Below are 20,794 nucleotides of genomic sequence, written 5' to 3'. Positions count from 1 at the left end.
GGGTCTACAGAGGGATATAGACAGGTTAAGTGAGTGGGCAAAAACTTGGCAGATGGAATATAATGTGGGAAAATGTGAGGTTATGCACTTTGGTAGGTTCTTTGGAGCTGAATATTATTTAAATGGAGAAAGGCTGCAGCTCACAGGGATTTGGGAGCCCTCGTGCATGAATCCCAAAAAGCTAACATACAAGTTCAACAGGTAATAGGGATAGCAAATGGAATATTGGCCTTTATTTCAAAGGGAATGGAGTATAAAAATAGGGAAGTCTTGCTAAAATTATACAAGGCACTAGTTAGACTACACCTAGAATATTGTGATAAATTTTGGCCCCCTTATCTAAGGAAAGATAGACTGGCATTGGCGGCAGTCCAGAGAAGGTTCACTAGGTTGATCCTGGGTATGGAGGATTTTCTTATGAGGAGAGATTGAGTAGCTTGGGCCTGTACTCATTGGAGTTTAGAAGAATGAGAGGTGACCTTATTGAAATATATAAGATCCTTAGGGGGCTTTTCAGGGTAGATGCCGAGAGGTTGTTTCCCCTTGCGGGAGAGTCTAGGATCAGAGGGAATAAACTTAGAGTGAGGGGTCACCCATTTAAGACAGAGATGAGGATGAATTTCTTCTCTGAGGGTAGTCAATCCATGGAATTCTTTACTGCAGAGGGCTGTAGAGCTCGTTAAGTATATTCAAGGCTGCGATAGACAGATTTTTAATCAGTAAGGGAATCAAGGGTTACGGGGAAAAGGCAGAAAAGTGGCGTTGAGGATAATCAGATCAGCCATGACCTCATTGAATTGCGGAGCAGACTTGATGGGCCGAATGGCCTACTTCTGCTTGTATGTCTTACGGTCTAAAAAGTTGCACATGAAAATGGCCATTCGGGTCATGTATTGTTGGCCTGTTGGAGCCAGTAGATGTACGCCACCATGGGTCAGGTGGAGAGGAAAAATTGGAAGCAAAAATGAATTGCTTAAAGAAATAAAGAAAGGCTTGCATTTAAATAGCGCCTTTTCACAACCACAGGCGTTTCCAAAGTGCTTTACAACCAATTAAGTGTGAAATATAGTCATTGTTGTTTATCAATTTAGACATAGTTAGGTCCCACAAACAGATAAATGGCTAGATAATCTTTTTTATTGAGGGATACATATTGACCAGGACAGTGAGAGCTTTTTTTGCTCCTCTTAAGCAAGTGCCATGAGATCTTTAAGTCCATCTTAGCAGCCAGCTGGAATCTCAGCTTAAATTCTCATCTGAAAGTTGATGCCTCATACAATACAACATTCCCTTAGTACTGCACCTGCAGTTTTAATATGCTTGTAAGAAGTAACCACTTCATAGTGAAACTGCTTAAAGACATAACTGTGAGCTATTTCCAAGTATAAAGGAACTGTAATCATTGATGTGGATTGCAAGGACACTTGTTAGTCCTGCAGAAAATATCTGTATAAAAAAAATTAAGTGTATGTGGTGAGGTCAGTGCGAAGCGGTGCAGAATCAAATACAAACTATTGGTTAACAGAATCACATGGTTGAACAGCAACCAAATGTAACAGGAAAAAAACACAATATGACAAAAATAAGGAGGTATACTGATCTTGAGGCAACAGAAATGTTTGTTAGTGAGACACTCAGCTCATTATTGCAAAGGAATTTTTAACTTTTGGTGTAATCATGTCATGTAAAGACAAGTTGATTGTCATGAAGTAAAGGCTAGCAAAAGGTTTAAAAGTGAACTATGCCATGAATTTAGATTCAAAGGTTTAATTAACCCATGCACTCTCAAAGCCCATGTACTGGCCTCCTCTGGAAGCCCCCAGCATCATAGATGCCAATCTTCAGCCAATTTGATTCACTCCACGTGATATCAAGAAACGGCTGAAGGCACTGGATACTGCAAAGGCTATGGGCCCTGACAATATTCTGGCAATAGTACTGAAGACTTGTGCTTCAGAACTTGCTGAGTCCCTAGCCAAGCTGCTCCAGTACAGCTACCGCACTGGCATTTACCCGGCTGTGTGGAAAATTGCCCAGGTATGTCCTGTACACAAAAAGCAGGACAAATCCAACACGGTCATTTATCGCCCCATCAGTCCACTCTCCATCATCAATAAAGTAATGGAAGGCGTCATCAACAGTGCTATCAAGCGGCACTTGCTTAGCAATAATCTGCTCACTGATGCCCAGTTTGGGTTCTGCCAGGGCCACTCAGCTCCTGACCTCATTACAGCCTTGGTTCAAACATGAGCAAAAGAGCTGAATTCCCAAGGTGAGGTGAGTGTGACTGCCCTTGACATCAAAGCAGCATTTGACCGAGTGTGGCATCAAGGAGCTCTAGCAAAACTGGAGTCAGTGGGAATCGGGAGTAAAAATCTCCACTGTTTGGAAGATGGTTGTGGTTGTTGGTCAGTCATCTCAGCTCCAGGAAATCACTGCAGGAGTTCCTCAGGGTAGTGTCCTTGGCCCAACCATCTTCAGCTGCTTCATCAATGACCTTCCTTCCATCATAATGTCAGAATTGGAGATGTTCGCTGATGATTGCACAATATTCATCATTCGCGACTCCTAAGAAATTGAAACCAGTCCATGTCCAAATGCAGTGAGACCTGGACAAAATACAGGCTTGGGCTGACAAACTCACGACCACTACCATCTAGAAGGACAAGGGCAGCAGATAGATGGGAACACCACCATCTGGAAGTTCCCCACCAAGTCACTCACCATCCTGACTTGGAAATATATCGCCGTTCCTTCACTGTCGCTGGGTTAAAAAAAAATCATAGCTCCTCACTATTTTCCTTTCATTGAGGTAGGTGCCTTTTTCAGTTATAAGTGGAAATGAATTACTGTTGAAAAATCTCGATTGTTTAGGAAGTGTATGGTCTTCAAGTGGTATTTTGAATGTAAATGGGCTCTAATTGTCTTTTTGTTTCCCCTTCCTGTCAGCAAAGCACGATTGTTTGCCACAACCGTGTGGATCCCAATGGCTCCCGGTACCTACTGGGAGATATGGAAGGTCGTCTGTTTATGCTGTTACTGGAGAGGGAGGAACAGATGGATGGAAACATCACTGTCAAAGACCTTCGTGTAGAACTGCTAGGAGAGGTCAGCACTGTAACACTACCCCTTTAATGAACTTGCGTGTGACTATTTATCTGATACGAAGATAAATCTGGAGATGTCAGCAATTTAACATGCTCATATGACATTACTTTGCCATGATAGCAAAAATCTAGTGCAATTTAAAATAAATTGGTTAACACCACATTTAAAATAGTGAATGAAAAAGTGTGGTATGTGCACAGTAAGTATTCACCTGCCAATACTAATTTCTATCTTAATTTTTTTAAAGGGAAATCAGTAGATCACGTTCTTACATTAATTATTTTGTTACCCCCCTGATACACACACACACACACACAAACACACACACAGCCATCTGTCGCTTGTTTTTATGTTTTGCTTTCATAGCGTGCTGACCTTTGCTACTATCAACACCTCCTTTAGTCTTTAACACCACCATTAACCTTTGTCCATGACATCTTTGTCAAATTTTTCCTTAGCTCCCACCTGTCCCTATCCTTCTATTTTGCTCCACCCTCTCATAAAATCAATCACATTCCTACTCTTTAGCTCTGAAGAACAGTCATACAGACTTGAAGTGTTAACTGTTCCTCACTCCACAGATGCTGCCAGACCTGCTGAGCTTTTCCTGAATTTTCTGTTCTTATTTTGTTATCTTACTGCAATGACAATTGATTTGTTATTGCTGTAGCTAGGTAACTATGAACCCAGATCTGACCGCCAACTCCAGCATAATGCCACCACCAAACACACCTTCCCTTCACGCCCCCTGTCAGCATTCCGTAGGGGCTGTTCCCTCCGGGACACCCTGGCCCACTCCTCCATCATTCCCAACACCTCAAACCCCTCCCATGGCACCTTCCCATGCAATCGCAGAAGGTGCAACACCCGCCCCTTTACTCTCCCCCCCTGCCCCCGGGCCCAAATACTCCTTTCAAGTGAAGCAACGCTTCACTTGTACTTCCCTCAATTTGGTCTACTGCATTCACTGCTCCCAATGCGGTCTGCTCTACATTGGAGAGACCAAATGCAGGCTGGGTGACCGCTTTGCGGAACACCTTTGGTCTGTCCGCAAGCATGACCCAGACCTTCCTGTCGCTTGCCATTTCAACCCACCACCCTGCTCTTGTGCCCACGTGTCTGTCCTTGGCTTGCTGCAATGTTCTAGTGAAGCTCAATGCCAACTGGAGGAACAGCACCTCATCTTCCGATTAAGCACTTTACAGCCTTCCAGACTAACATTGAGTTCAACAATTTCAGACCATGAGCTCTGTCCTCCATCCTCACCCCTTTTTTCAAATGTTCATTTTTATTTTTTAACTTAAATATTTTTTTTTCCCACCTATTTTTATTATTTAAAAAATTTATTTCTATTTTTATTCGTTGTTTTATCCCCACATTTTAGCCTATTTCGATCTTTTTTCCCACCACTGTCTCCTCCCCCCACTAGGGCCATCTGTCACTTGCTCATTCTGCTTTCTACCCTTAATGTCACCATTTGCACATCCTTTAGCTAATATCACCACCGTCAACACCCCTTTGACCTTTTGTTTATGACATCTTTTGCAATCTCTCCTTTGCCTCCACCTATCGCTGGCCTTCTATCCAGCTTCAGCTGTTCCGCCCCCCCACCCCCCTTAAACAGTATATTTTTCACCATATTTTCACTTCTCTTTAGCCCTGAGGAAGAGTCATAAGGACTTGAAACATTAACACTGTCTTTCTCTCTTCGGATGCTGTCAGACCTACTGAGTTTTTCCAGTACTTTTTGTTTTTTTTCAGATTTCCAGCGTCTGCAGTATTTTGACTTTAACCCAGATCTAATGGTGGCCCTTACACCCACCAACTTTATGGGTCTGTTATGCTGTAGCTTTCAGGAGCATTATATGCATTTAGAATGAAAACTTTAATCATGTAATGAGCTATGCATATTATATTAATCTCATACTATTATGTTAAATCTCACTTGTCCTTCATAGACATCTATTGCTGAATGCTTGACTTATTTGGATAATGGAGTTGTGTTTGTTGGATCTCGTCTTGGAGACTCTCAGCTTGTCAAGGTAAGTAACTTAATCACAATAGCTCTCTTTGCCTGCCACAGTTGCACAAGTCTATATCGTCTTATTAACTTGGCGCAGCATGCTACTGGACTAATAACTGGCTTTGAGTCGATGCTTCAATCTAGTGAGTTTGTCGCCTTTCATCTCATATGTATGAACCTGTATGTTCTCCCTGTATCCGGTCCAAAAGTAACATCAGAAGAGACCTGGTGTGAAATTCTCTTGTTCCACTATCTGGGAATTACGTGACATAAGGTGGGGGAGCATTACATGATCAGTAAAATTATATTCATTAATATAAAAATATATATAACAAAACAACATATTGTTGGTGTTATTTTTCTACATCTGAGCTATGTGTAACATTCTGTCTCCCTGATAGGCTTTTTGTTATTCGTGACCTCGAGTTCCCCTGATGAGTACACTGGCTCCTGTGTTTTTTCTACTGAGACATGTGTGACACTGACCCTGGATGATTGACCGACCCTCTGATTTTAAGTTCCTTCTCTATGAATAGGCTGTCCTTGGGCCTTTCCCATCTGTTGATGGGACAACTGAAATTGGAAACATAGTTGTGTGGAATTCAGACATTCCGTTCACTAATTTGGTGCTATGGAATGTTTCACACCTGCTTTATGGAGCACTATGGCTTCAAGGGGGCTCAGTGATTTGCAGTGGATTTAAATATAATCAGCTGATTTGTAGAGAACCTGTGGTCATAGACCATGTGGGAAGCTTCAGCAAGTACTAAGACATAAGTAAATGGTGCTTTTAGGATCGCACAAATAATAATTTGTTCCACCTTAACTAAGTACATTTCAGAAGTACAAACTGAAGCCAGTGTTATCTATACTCCGCGTACTTGCTCAGTGTAATGAACCTGCAAATTAAAATGGCATAAAACATCTTGGCTAAAAATATCCAGTTTTTAATCTGTAGTGTCTTTGTTGCAGTTAAATGTGGACAGCAATGAGCAAGGGTCCTATGTTGCTGGCATGGAAACCTTCACCAATTTAGGTCCTATTGTGGACATGTGTGTCGTAGATTTGGAAAGACAAGGACAGGGCCAGGTAAGGTGGAGGGTTTCAACCTACTACTCTTTACTGTTCTACGATTGACTGTTCTGTCTTTTGAGGGTGAGATGAGCTGATCTTCTCACCGTGGTACACTTTTTCACATGGTAATGCAATTGTTAAATTTTTTTGTCTGGCATTAAGGTGAAGAGCCTGACAGTATGATTGCGCCTATTGGTACAGTAATTTCACAAGCTTAAGGGCATGGGATGTAGCAGGGTAGTTGGACAGAGATGCTGAAAGCTATCCTACCTTTTCTTTAGTGGGTGTTTGGTTGGATCACTAGTTATGATGATCAAAGCCAGTGATGATGTCTTGCTATCCTTTTTATAATAGCCTGTTCTCTCTTCTTTCTGTTGTGGGTTTTTTTTTTTGCTTATTTGCTTTTCAAGACTTGAAGATGCTGGAACACAGTCCTGAGAAGGCCGTTTGCTGTGTAGTTCGGTATTCTGTTATGGTATTTGATTCCTCAGCTGGAGTTGGTGAATGTGCTGCTGTTAGATATCATCAGTTGACCTTATTGGGAAAGAACTTCAGTGGGAAGAGCAGAAGGAGGCAACACTAGGAAGGGAGAAAGTTAAATTTTCAAGGAAATGTGAAGATGGATTTTTTTTTGGATATTTTTGGGAATATGGTGGTATTATGTAAATAAGACTCTGTGTGTGTGTGTGTATGTATCCATGTGTCCATGGTTAATTAAAGTGGGGGAAGATTAGTAAAGGCAGCTTGTCTGTGGAAACTGAGATGAAAGTTAAAAGCAGCCAGATGCATGCATTTGCAATGAAAGACTATGGTGAAGTTAAATGTACAAATAAATAGGTTGGGTTTTAAAATTTGCATTAGGTGATAGGTAGGGATTTGACTTTTCAGCTATTAAATTCCAAATGGTAGTTTAGAAATGACAAGCAGCTTTACAACTTACAAAGGGTTCATAAATAAACAAGAGAAGGCAAATATTATTTGACCTGAAAGTGGAGGCAATAGGAAAATATAAAAGATTTTTATATTTTGGAAAAGTTGAGTTCAAAGAGGTGCTTAAAACAATGCGAGTCTAAGATGAAAGAAAAGAAAAGATACTTAAGGAAAGATGTTTTGTTGTGTTGGCTATGTGGGGGAGATGTCCTGAGACCAGCTCTGTGCTGAGAAAAGTTATGAATTTGAAGCAGCCATCTGCTTTCAATCCAAAAAACTCTTTGTTTTCAGGAAACAGCCTGTTTCTGAACCTTTCTTTTGGATTTACACAGCAGAGTAGGAGAGATTGAGGAGTCATGTGATATACTTTATTAAAGTAGTAGGAGTTTTTGCCTTGGTTAATATTACTGGACTTCTATGGTTAAAACCTATAAGGGAGCTGTTGCCAAGTAGTTTAGTTGTGTTCGGACTAAGTGTGTTTTCTTGGGCGGGGGAATGTTTTGTAAAACTGTAATTTTAATATTGTGTGCTTAAGTTTTCTTTTTTGTTGTTGATAAATCTTCAAATTTTAAAATCCTAAAAGTGTTACTGGGATTCAATGCTTCTGGGATCAGTAGTTTTCCCCTCGTTTTGGCTTGCTCAGCAAATAACATTGGCTGCGGTCGTAACAAAAACTACAAAGGAAGACATGCTTCTGCTGTGGAAATTAAGTTATTTGTAAGGTGCTAGTTACTCAAAAGAAATGTTAAACATTTGAGAGAAAACCAGCCTACATTTTCGGCCCATGCAAACAAATGTGCACATTGGATGAAGATAAGATTGGGTTTGCTTGTGAAGTCCTTCATGTCCAAATAGCTTATCACCAGTCACCATCTGGGCTCAACCATGAAGAGCTGTCACTTTCAGATACAGGAATGCACCAAGTATCATAGGGACTGCACCACAACAAGAGTCAAGAAGGGCGAAGATTACTAAAATGTTTTTGTTTTAAAAATGATCGTTCTTTCAATATTTTTTAATCAGTAAAAGACAAAGCCTTGGCAATTTCAAACTTTGAGTATTGAAAATGCACCTGGTGAAACATGGTGTTCTGATCTTTTTGGTTAGTATGGTTGTAAAACTCTGGGTTTTGCAGGAATGTTGTATGTTTATGTGGCTGATCATGTGATCTTTCTCAATAAAGCTGGTTACTTGTTCAGGAGCATTTAAAGAAGGTTCTCTGAGAATAATTCGGAATGGAATTGGGATCCATGAACATGCTAGCATCGATCTTCCTGGTATTAAGGGTATGTACTGAAAAATAAAAACCACCAAATAAAAGGCATCAGTTTTTGCTGAGATTGAGTATGTTTTATAAACCGTTCAGTGACATGTTAAGATTTTATTTGGGTGTTTGATGGTTTTGAAATAATTTTGATTGCCTTGCTGGCTTAGCTATTCCTTATACTGATCCAAAATGGACAAAATGATAGTTGACTTCAGTGTTCTGTCTTTGATGTCTTAATTTTGTGGTTCTAATTGTATCCAAAACTTGAATGTAACCGAAGCTCTTCAGATTTTTTTCCTTCTCTTCTTGGAAGTTGCAGACCCTGATTGGGTTGTGGCTCCACATGTACTGGCATACCTGTGATTGCTTGTTTAGACAACCAGTTTTTGTGAACTATCAGTCTGGATCAGAAAATGAAAATGAAAATGGAAAATGTTGGAAAAAACTCAGCAGGTTTGATAGCATCTGTGGAGAGAAAAACAGAGTTAATGTTTCGAATCCATATGACACTTCTTCAGAGCTAAAGAGAAGTAGAAATGGGATGGGATATATACTGTTCAAAGCAGGTGGAGCATGTCAAGCAGGATATAAGGTCAGTGATAGGTGGGGGCTAAGCAGAGATTGATAAAGATGTCATGAACACAAGACAAAGGGAGTGTTAATGGTGGTGGTGAAGACTAAAGAAGGTGCTGATAGTGGCATAAAGGTAAGAAAGCAGAATGTGTTAATAGCAGAACAAGGGTCAAAACTGTGAAAGAACAACATAGAACAAGTGACAGATGGCCTTTTTGTGGGGAAGGTGGGGGGAGAGAGTAGTGGTTGGGGGAAAAGATTGAAAAAGGGATTTTAAAAAGGGATAAAACAATGAATAAAAATAGGTAAATTTAAAAGTGAATTTAATTTTAACTTTAAATTTAAAAAAAGGGATTATAAAAGGGGTGAAGCTAGAGAAGAGAGTTCATGGCTTGAAGTTGTGGAACTCAATGTTAAGTCCGGAAGGCTGTAAAGTGCCTAATCGGAAGACGAGGTGCTGTTCCTCCAGTTTGCTCTGGGCTTCACTGGAACATTGCAGCAGGCTAAGGACGGACATATGGGCATGAGAGCAGGATGGTGTGTTGAAAGGAAGCGACAGGAAGATCTGTGTGATGCTTGCAGACAGACCGAAGGTGTTCCGCAAAGCGGCCACCCAATCTACATTTTGTCTCCCCAATGTAGAGGATATCGCATTGGGAGCAGCAAATGCAGTAGACCAAATTGAAGGAGGTGCAAGTGAAGCGCTGCTTCACCTGAGAGGAGGGAGGAGGTAAAGGGGCCGGTGTTGCACCTTCTGTGATTGCATGGGAAGGTGCCATGGGAAGAGGTTGAGGTGTTGGGGGTGATGGAGGAGTGAACCAGGGTGTCACAGAGGGAACACTCCCTATGGAATGCTGACAGGGGGTGGGTGAGAGGAAAATGCCTTTGGTGGTGGCATCATGCTGGAGTTGGTGGAAATGGTGGAGGGTGATCCTTTGAATGTGGAGGCTGGTGTGGTAAAAAGTGAGGACAAGGGGGACCCTATCATGGTTCTGGGAGGGAGGGTTGAGGCCAGAGGTGTGAGAGATGGGCCGGACATGGTTGAGGGCCTGTCAACCACAGTAGGAGGAAACCTTGGTTAAGGAAGAAGGAAGATATGTCAGAAGCACCGTTTTGGAAGGTGATCAGAACAGATGCGATGGAAGCAAAGGAACTGACAGAATGGGATGGAGTCCTCACAAGAAGCAGGTTGTGAGGAGCTGTAGTTGAGGTAGCTGTGGGAGTCGGTGGGCTTATAATGAATATTGGTGGACTTGTAATGAATATTGGTGGACTTGTAATGAATATTGGTGGACTTGTAATGAATATTGGTGGACAGTCTATCACCAGGAATGGAGACAGAGAGATCAAGGAAGGAAAGGGAAGTGTCGGAGATGGACCATGTGAAGGTGATAGAGGAGTGGAAATTGGAAGCAAAATTTTAAAATTTTTCCAGGCCCAGACGAGAGCAGAAACTGCACCAATACAGTCATCGATGTACCGAATAAAGAATTGTGGGAGGGGGCGCGAGTTGGACTGGAACAAGCAATGTTCCACATAACCCATAAAGAGACTGGCATAACTGGGGCCCATATGGGTACCCATAGCCACGCCTTTTATTTAGAGGAAGTGAGACGACAAGCTAAGGGAGAAATTGTTCAGTGAGAGAACAAGTTTAGCCAGACAAAGGAGGCTCGTGGTGGATGGGGATTGTTCGGGCCTCTGTTCAAGGAAGAAGTGAAGAGCCTTCAGACCATTCTGGTGGGGGATGGAGGTGCAGAGGGATTGGACGTCCATGGTGAAGAGGAGGCGGTTAGAGCCAGGAAACTAGAAATTGTTGCTATGACGTAGGGCACTGGAGGAATCGCAGATGTAGGACAAGGGGAGAGAGAATAAAGTCAAGATAGGAAGAAATAAGTTCCATGGGGCTGGAACAGGCTGACACGATGGGTCCATTGGGACAGTCCTCTTTGTGGATTTTGGGAAGGAGGTAGAAACGGGCTGTCCAGGGTTGGGAGACAATGAGGTTAGAAGCTGTGGAGGGTAGATCTCCAGAAGAGCTGAGGTTCGTGACAGTCCTGGAAACAATGGCTTGATGTTCGGTGGTGGGATAATGACCTGGGGAGGTAGGAAGAAGTGTCTGAGAGTTGGCGCTCAGCCGCTGAAGTCGAGGTCAGTACGCCAGACAACAACAGCACCACCCTTGTCGGCGGGTTTGACAACAAAGTCAGGGTTGGACCTGAGAGAACAGATTGCAGCAAGTTCAGAAGGAGACAGGTTGGAGTGGGTGAGAGTAGCAGAGAAATTGAGACAGCCAATGTCACGCTGACAGTTCTTAATGAAAAGATCATGAGCAAGTAAGAGGCCAGAGGGAGGGGCCCAGGCGGAGGGAGAATACTGGAGGTGGGTGAAAGGATCCAATGAAGTGACCACGGAGACGAAGGTCGCGGAAGAAGAGTTCAGCATCGTGCCGAGCCTGAAATTCATCGAGGTGACAGTGTAAGGGTATGAAACCGAGTCCTTCGAGCACAGAACATTCAGCATCAGGGAGGGGGAGGTCAGAGGCTATGGTGAATATACGGCAAGGGCTGGGTTTAGAAGAAGGGATGAGGTCAGAGGGACAGGAAGGGGTGGAGGAACCTGGATGGGCATTGGTATCGATAAGTTGTCGGAGCTTGCATTTCTTAATCCTGGATCAGGATCTTTCCATCACTATCCTAAGTGTACTGAGGCCAATCATTTCGGCCCAACTGCTGTTCCTGCTGTGATCGACTCATTCTGCAGATTGCAGGGATCAAAGCTGGGTGCAATCTTTTGCTCTGTTGGGGTAGTACCACAATATGTGTGATGTACTTACCTAAACTGTTTGCAGGGGAGCTCTTTATTGATTGAATAAAAAAGCTGTAAGCATCTGATTAGCTTGAATGATCAGTTGGTGAAATATTGTTCGTGAAATTAAATTCTTAGAAGATTTTGCAATGTGCATCCCCAAAGTTAGATGACTTGCAACATTGTTGTAGTTCCTACAATTGGTTGAAAAATTATCCCCTACAGCTGGGGCTCAAACATGAAGCATAGGCACTTATTGAGGTGCCAAAGGGAACTAACTGTACGCCAGCTAGTCAATAACTCGAGAGAAAAGGAGGAATTAGGAAAAGTGAATTTGTGCCCTCTTGTTTTCCTGACTGCATAATTTTTGACAATTGTACTTTTCTGATGAATCACTGAAGGAATGCTGCTGTATTGGAAGTGCAATTTGTCAGGTTGGAAGCTGAGTAAAAGCTTGGTCTGCCTGTTTTGGTTATTCAGTGGCCCTTAAAGAGCTAGTGCCATTATTTCAAGATGATCCAGATCTCTCTCGTGATTGTCTACATTCCTTCCTTAGCCATTAGCATCAAAAAACAGATTAATCTGTGTGCATAATAAATGCTCTTTTTGCTACTTGAGAGATGTTTTTGATGCATGTTTTTGGCAAATGGAGTGTACCTGACTGAGTTAAGACTTGGAGTTTGGTGAGAGGGGAGTTTTAAGTGTTAATTTTGTTCTTAAATTTTTTTCTTACAATCTAATCTAGTCTGTTATTAGTCTGGAACTGGAAAGTACTGTGTAAGCAGGCTAAATTCTTTCTTGCAGTTTAGACAGGGTAAACTCACTCTCAGCTGTAGGAGCTGAGTAGTTAATTAGCTAACTGGTTGAATCTGTTACTGTAGCCCCAGTTCAGTTTACTATAAATTCAGGGCTCTTTAGTGTTGCAGCCTTGGCAAACAAAGTGCAACCGATTAACTGAGTGAAGACTTGGAGTTTGGTGAGAGGGGAGTTGTTCGTTTCCTCTTTCTATCTTTTTCACCCCATAGAAATTGGTTCTTGCTCTACTACAGGGAAAGGGGCTAGTTCTTTGGTATCTGGTAAGTTCTATCCATAAGGTTTAAAATAGTACATAATTTGGTCCTGAAGTTAATAAAATATATAAGAAAGCAGCATAAATGATTAATATAATTGAATGATTTATAAAATACATTAAAGATGGCAGGACAGGTGATCTGTCGAGGCTGCAGCATGTGGGAGCTCCTGGATAACATTGTGATCCAGGGCAAACGTGTGCAATATGCGTTTGCGGCTTGAGGGACTTCGGCTCAGAGTCATTGAGCTGGAGGCTGAGCTGCAAACTCTGTGACACATCAGGGTGGGGGAAAGTTACCTGGAGATTTTGTACCAGGAGGCAGTCATACCACGTAGGAATAGGGTCTTCTGATTCAATGGCCAGGGACAGAAGGGTGTGACTGCAAGTGAGGCAGGTAAGGGGACCCAGAGGGCAGGAGTGTGAGTTTTTGCAATTGTCCAATAGTTTTGAGGTTCTCTCGGCTTGTTTGGGTGAGAATGGGGGCTGCAGGATGGATGAGCAAACTGACCATGGCACTGTGGTACAGGAAGCCATCCAATTGGATGGAGCAAAAAGGAATGTAGTGGTAGTAGGGGATAGTATGTAAGGGGAAGTGACACTGTTCTTTGGCAAAGAGCGCGAGTCCAGATGGTTTTGTTGCCTACCCGGTGCCAGGGTTCAGGACATCTCAGGGCTGGAGGGGAAATTGCAGTGGGAGGGGGAGGATCTAGTAGTAATGGTCTATGTAGGTAACAACGACATAAGCAGGATGAGGAAGGAAGCTCTGTATAGTCAATATGACAAGCTAGGCACTAAATTAAGAAGCAGAACCTCAAAGGTGATAATTTCTGGATTATTACCTGAGCCACATACAAATTGGCATAGGACAAATAAGATTAGAGCAATGAATGCATGGCACAAAGACTGGTGTGGGAGAAGTGGGTTCCAGTCTGTGGGGCACTGACACCAGTATTGGGGAAAGTGGGATCTGTACCGTTGAGACGATCTACACCATAACCGTGCTGGGGCTGGTGTCCTCACGAGCTGCCTAAGTAGAGAGGGTTTTAAACTGAATAGTGGGGGCAAGGGATCAAATTTGGGAAGATGTGATAAAGCAAAGAGTAGAGACAAGGCAAGAGACAGGTATTAATACGGAAAATGATAAACAGACTGTGACAGGAAGGGACAGAGTGTACAAATCTTTGAGTAAATCAGCAGACAAGGCTAGACGATACAAAAATAATATAAGGACAAAACCAAAGGCTCTATCTAAAAGCATGTAGCACTCGCAACAAAACGGATGAACTGAGTGCAAATAGAAATAAATAAGTACGATCTGGTAGCTATTACAGATACATGGCTACAGGATGACATAGATTGTCACCTGAATATTGAAGGGTATGTAACATTTAGAAAGGACAGTAAGTTAGGAAAAGTTGGAGGGGTGGCTCTGTTAATTAATGATTGTATTAGCACATCAGAGAGGGTGGCCTAAGTTCAGAAAACCAGGATGTAGAAATGGTTTGGGTTGAGATGGGGAATGCTAAAGGCAAGAAGTCACTTGTGGAAGTGGTGTACAGTTACCCTAATTGTAACTACACAGAAGGACAGAGTATAAAAGAAGAGATAATGGGAGCCAGAAAGGTACAGCAATAATCATGGGGAATTTTAATCTATATATAGACTGGAAAAATTAGATGAGCAAAAGCAGCATTGATGAGTTCATAGAATGTTTCCGGGATAGTTTCTTAGAACACGTTCTGGAGCCAACCGGAGAGCAGGTTTTACTGGACCTGGTATTGAGCAACGAGTTAGGGTTAATTGAAAGAATCAGTGAAGCAATGTAGGTAGCAGCAATCATAATGTGATTGAATTTTACATTCATTTTGGGGAAGAAATGAGTGCACCGAAGACTAGTATTTTAAACTTAAATAAGGGCACTTATGAGGGCATGAAAACAGAGCTAGTTAAAGTAAACTGGCAAATGAAGTTAAGGGATATGTCACTAGAAGTGCAGTGGCAGACATTTAAAGGGATATTTCAGAATACACAGAATAGATACATTCCAATGAGAAAGAAAAATTCCAAGGGGAAGACCCTCCATCTGTGGTTAACTAAAAAGGTTAAATACAATATCAAACTTAAAGAAAAAGCATATAATTGTGCAAAGACAAGTGGCAGGTCAGAAGATTGGAAAGAATATAAAGAACAGCAAAGAATGACAGATTAATAAGGAGGGAAAAATATGAAGAAGTATGAGAGAAAGCTAGCTAGTAATATGAAGATGGATAGAGTTTCTATAGATATTTAAATAAGATAAGAGTTAACAAAGTGAGCGTTGGTCCTATAGAGAGTGCGTCTGGGGAATTGATAATGGAAAGTAGGGAGGTGGTGGATGAATGAAACAGGTATTTTGTTTTGGTCTTTACTGTAGAGGACACAAATAACATCCCAGAAATAGCTGTAAATCAGGAAATGGAAGGGAGGGAGGAACTTGGGGAAAAATTGCAATCGCCAGGGAAGATGCATTGAGCAAATTGTTGGGGCTGCGGGCTGACAAATCTCCAGGTCCGGATGGACTTCATCCTAAGATCTTGAAAGAAGTGGCTAGTTTTAATTTTTAATTTTCCAAAAATCCCTAGATTTGGGGAAGTTTCCATTAGATTGGAAAATAGCAGATGGAACTCCTTTTATTCAAAAGGGAGGGAGACAAAAAGCAAGAAACTATAGGCCAATTAGCCTAACATTTGTCATGGGGAAAATGTTAGAAGCTGTTATTAAAGATGTTATAGCAGGGCACTTAGAAAGATTCAAGGCAATCGGGCAGAATCAACATGGTTTTGTAAAAGGGAAACAAAAATAAAAATACCTGGAAAAACTCAGCAGGTCTGGCAGCATCTGCGGAGAGGAACACAGTTAACGTTTTGAGTCCGTATGACTCTTCAACAGAACTAAGTAAAAATAGAAAAGAGGTGAAATATAAGCTAGTTTAAGCTGGGGGTGGGACAGATAGAGCTGGATAGAGGGCCAGTGATAGGTGGAGATTGCCAAAATATCTCATAAACAAAAAAGGCAAAGAGGTGTTGAAGGTGGTGATATTACCTAAGGAATGTGCTAATTAAGGGTAGAAAGCAGGACAAGCAAGGTACAGATAGCCCTTGTGGGGGTGGGATGGGTGAAGGAAAGGGATCGAAATAGGCTAAAAGGTAAAGATAAAACAATGGATGGAAATACATTTAAAAATACTGGAAATAGGTGGGAAAAGAACTCGAAACGTTAACTGTGTTCCTTTCCGCAGATGCTGCCAGACCTGCTGAGTTTTTCCAGGTATTTTTATTTTTGTTTTGGATTTCCAGCATCCGCAGTTTTTTGCTTTTATCTTGTAAAAGGGAACTCATGTTTAACCAATTTATTGGCGTTCTTTGAAGGAGCCTCATGTGCTGTGGATAAAGGGGAACCGGTGGATGTACTGTACTTAGATTTCCAGAAGGCATTTAATAAAGTGCCACATCAAAGGTAATAGCAGAAAATAAAAACTCAGTGTAGGGGCTAACATGTTGGCATGGATAGAAGATTGGCTAGTGAACAGAAAGCAGAGAGTCGGCATAAATGGGTCTTTTTCTGGTTGGCAGGATGTGACAAGTGGTGTGCCACAGGGATCAGTGCTGGGGCCTCAACCTTTTACAAATTACATAAGTGACTTGGATGAAGGGACCGAAGGAATGGTTGCTAAATTTGCTGAAGACACAAAGATAGGTAGGAAAGTAAATTGTGAAGAGGACGTAAGGAGGCTACAAAATGACATAGGTTAAGGGATTGGGCAAAGATCTGGCAAATGGAGTATGATGTGGGCAAATATGAAATCATTCATTTTGGCAGGAAGAATAAAAAAGAAGCATATTATCTAAATGGTGAGAGACTGAGGAGCTTTGAGATTCAGAAGAATCTGGGTGTCCTGGTGCATGAATCATACAAGGTTAGTATTTAGGTATAGCAGGTAATTAGGAAAGCTAATAGATTGTTATCAATTACTATGAGGGGAAACGATTACGAAAGTAGGGAGGTTATGCTTCAGTTGTACAGGGCATTAGTGAGACCACATCTAGAGTATTGTGTACAGTACTCGCCTCCTTATTTAAAGAAAGACGTAAATGCGTTAGCAGTTCAGAGAAGGTTTACCAGACTAATACCAGGAATGGGCGGGTTGTCTTATGAGGAAAGGCTGGACAGGTTCGGCTTGTATCCACTGGAATCTAGAAGAGTAAGAGGCGTCTTAATGGAAACCTTTAAGGTCCTGAGGGGTCTTGACAGGGTGGATGTGGAGAGGATGTTTCCTCTTGTGGGAGAAACTAGAACTCGGTGGTCACTGTTTAAAAATAAGGGGTCGCTCATTTAAGACAGAGTTGAGGAGAAATTTTTTCTCTCGCGGGTTTAGAGTCTTTGGAACTCCCTGAAAATGCGGTGGAAGCAGAATCTTTGAATATTTTTAAGGCAGAGCTAGATAGATTCTTGATTAACAAGGGGATGAAGAGTTTTCGGGGGAAGGCAGGAATATGCGGCTGAGGTTACATTCAGATCAGTCATGATCTCATTGAAGGCGGAGCAGGCTCAAGGGGCTGAATGGCCTACTCTTCCTCATTCGTATGTTCGTATGTAGTACTTTATAATGTAAGTTTTTTTTTCATTTCCTGATTGTTCTGTCCTTCTCAGGTCTGTGGCCACTACGTTCTGATTCCACTCGTGATACTGATGATATGTTGGTACTCTCATTTGTCGGACAGACTCGGTAAGGAGCTGTCCCTAACTATCTATTTTACTTAATGATTTTGCACATTGGCTTCTGCTTTCAAATTTTTAGCATTAACTCATTACATCAAACTTGTGACAGTGGTTAGTTGGAAAGTGACAAGTTTATTTTGCAACAATTTTAGAATGAAAGGTTTCATGTTGAATGTTTCTGAGGAAAGTGGTGCCGATGTGGAATTGAACCCTGCTACTATAATGTTTGTGGCTTCCAAACAGGCAGCTATGAATGAGTGATGTCCATTGCATTTTCTAAGGCACTTACATCTTCCAGTGGCAAAATACTTTTACCAGAGTGTCTCTTGACATCACTGTGTCAGCCTGAGAGTTGAAAGTGGGTGGGACATATAGAAAACAGTTGATTTTATGGTGAACAAAGTCTATTTACTGAGCGCATGTTCTGTTAAAAAAGAGTCTCTGCAACCTACGATGAACGAACCCAGGACCAAAACTATAACAACATCCTAATAAATTAGAATGATTTCTCCAGCAAAGTACAGTGAGTGGAGGCTAATTAAATAACACTTTCGAGCCTACTTTTACAATAGTAACCTAACACTGCCACTTTGTGTCAACTTCAAGAACCTAATCTGGCACTATTGTTTTAAATAGAGCATCACTTTGCCAAGCTTATTCTTAGTTGAACGTGGAGCTTTTCTTGTTTAGTGACCATAAACCAGGTTGCCCTTCTTATGAAGTAAACGAAGTATAGTGTTAATTAACCTAAAAATAAAATTTAAAATAACCTGTTCAATTAATTAACACTGGCCAGTGGTGCACAAATTTTGCAACAGAAATTCAAGTAAAATTTTAAGTGTCATTCAAGCATCAATTTATTTCTCAATGTTTCTAATGATTTGTACAAAATGAAAACAATTCAGCTTTTCAAACATACATTTTGAAAATGTTTCAAAAATTGAAAAAATGGATAAAAACTAATTTTTCAAATGTATTATTTCAGAGACTAAAACTAAAATGTCGCTCAACTTTTGTAACAGAAGATGATACTAAAATTAGGTTAATTTCTTTCCAAAAATGCTCAGCAAAATAAATGTCACAGTTCAGGGACTAAGTCAAATATTAAAATAGGTTCAAGGAAAAGCAGCATCAGTAGCAATCCAATCAGTGAGAACATAAGAGCACATTAACTGGATTTAATTTCACTAAGATATGAAAGGAAAAAAAACACATGAACTGGCCTGTTGGGTAGGTAGTTTTGTTATGAATGTGAAGTTTTATAAGATGATTATGCTTTGGCACTGTCTCTTTAATTCAAGATAAAAAGGAATAGTGAAAAGAGATGTGATCTGTTCAGAATTCTGTCCGATAACAAACCTGAGTGGCTTGGTTACCATGGGGGTGGGGGTGTTTGGGGTGAGACTCACCAAGAGCAAGGTGCAAAATGTTCACACCTGGAAAAAAAGCAAGATCAGCAGAGCTAACGACAGATTTTCTGAGAGTTTTTTTGGACCAAGAGAGAGAGGGCTCAGGACAAACAGCTGCAGTTAGTGTGGTCAGCAGAGAGGAATGCGTTGCCTGTGGGAGAGAGGGAGAACAGTCTCTGGTGGAAGTGACACACCCTGTGACACTCTAAAGACTAGAAGATTTACCCTGGCAAAGCTGGGAGGAGAAATTGCTGGAGTGGACCTTACTGCTGGCAGATGGCTCAGGAATTCTTCGAAAACTTGACGTTAGCACTGGTGCACTTTGGAGACATGAATCGATTGGAAGCTGGGGGTGACTGTGACTGTGTACTGTACCCCTTAAAGATTGTAACCCTGTGGAGAGCATGCTGAAAAGTATATCTATTTGGCGTGGGGTTATCCATGTGTTAAGACAGTAATAAGGGTTATCTTTTCTGTAGTTTAAATTACTTGTTGCCTATTAAATAATGTTTGGTCAATGTTGGTTTTAGTTTTTGATACAGTAGAAGTCTTAAAACTTGAAATCTTGTTATGCAATTCCTTTAAGTTGGTCACCGGGAATTGAAATGTCTTTAAAAGTTATCAGTATCTATGGGGATCGTAACAATTTTCATATGTTGAACATAATTTTATAATTCCCATTTATTCAGTTCTCCCTACGATGACCCTTTCTTAGTTCTCCCTATAATTATCCTTTTATTTCGTTCTCCCTTTTGTCAAATTTCTTTTTCACTCAATGTGTGGTAAAAGGCACTTTACCTGTCTCTGTCTTCTGCCAAAGACAAACTAATGGTTGCTGGAAGCTCACGACTCAAACAGACTAATTCTTCTTTTGTCCTCCTGCTTCGCTTTGCCTAGCTTCTTCTGTGCAAGTAATTTCTTGCAAAAGTACAGATGGTATCAGTAACTTTCTGTGAGTGTAATTGGAACACAAAGCTAAAAATTGACTGAGTTCGATCATTTTTGGGAAAAATAAGTTGTTTTCACTGGCGTCTTGCATTCTCACTAACTTTGTGTGATCAGTGATTAAGTGTTTTGTTTTCGTGACCTGTAGCGGGGGAGCTGGCTTCCTAATCTGCCTCTTCCAAACCCAAATCACCACCCTCCTCAGCTGTAACTTGCTGATCTAGTATTTTTCTTGAACAGAAGATTCCACTTATGTGGGCTCCAGTCTACCCAGGATCTGAGCATTAGTCGGGCATCTGAAAGGGGGAGAAATTGGAGAGGGAAATTTGACTGAAGAAGCTGACTGAACATATATTTTCACTACTGCAGTGTGCTGATGCTTAACGGGGAGGAGGTGGAAGAAACTGAAATGCCGGGCTTTGTTGACGACCAACAGACCTTCTACTGTGGAAATGTGGCCCATCAGCAGCTCATTCAGGTGTGAAAGATTCTAGATATAACATTTATTTGTCAAGTGGAAACATGTTTTATCTTTGGTCTCTATAAATCTGTGGCCCTCTCTGCTAACTTGTAATGGGCAGTGTCAGTTGCCCAAAGGCAAAAATGCTGTCATTGCATCATTTGTAATGTTTTTTATTAGAATATGGCCACAGAATGTGATAAATAAACAGATAAAGTCAAACATAGAAACCTACCAGCATAGGGCTTGAAATTCAATGCCTGAAGGTTTTCTGTAACCAGAGGGTATTGCATAATAACCATTCCTTAACAACCACCTTCATTATCCTATTTCTTTCTGATCTTATAGTCCTAGTTTGGATAAACAT

The 20,794-nt window shown here is 41.3% G+C and overlaps 1 protein-coding gene across 1 annotated transcript in view; it reads left to right on the top strand.

Moving 5' to 3' along the window:
- Nucleotides 1-20,794, top strand: part of ddb1 (damage-specific DNA binding protein 1) — an 84,985-nt gene that overhangs the window by 19,273 nt on the left and 44,918 nt on the right. Inside the window, exons 7-12 of the mRNA XM_078549013.1 lie at nucleotides 2,950-3,108; nucleotides 5,067-5,150; nucleotides 6,104-6,220; nucleotides 8,319-8,421; nucleotides 17,545-17,620; nucleotides 20,337-20,445. Of these exons, the coding sequence (XP_078405139.1) occupies nucleotides 2,950-3,108; nucleotides 5,067-5,150; nucleotides 6,104-6,220; nucleotides 8,319-8,421; nucleotides 17,545-17,620; nucleotides 20,337-20,445 (648 nt within the window). The remainder of the gene's footprint in view (nucleotides 1-2,949; nucleotides 3,109-5,066; nucleotides 5,151-6,103; nucleotides 6,221-8,318; nucleotides 8,422-17,544; nucleotides 17,621-20,336; nucleotides 20,446-20,794) is intronic.

This window comes from Cetorhinus maximus, chromosome 9 (assembly GCF_964194155.1).
Source record: "Cetorhinus maximus chromosome 9, sCetMax3.hap1.1, whole genome shotgun sequence".
NCBI lineage: Eukaryota > Metazoa > Chordata > Chondrichthyes > Lamniformes > Cetorhinidae > Cetorhinus > Cetorhinus maximus.
Note: the sequence above shows the minus strand (reverse complement) of the source record. Positions and strands in the feature narration are given on the sequence as shown.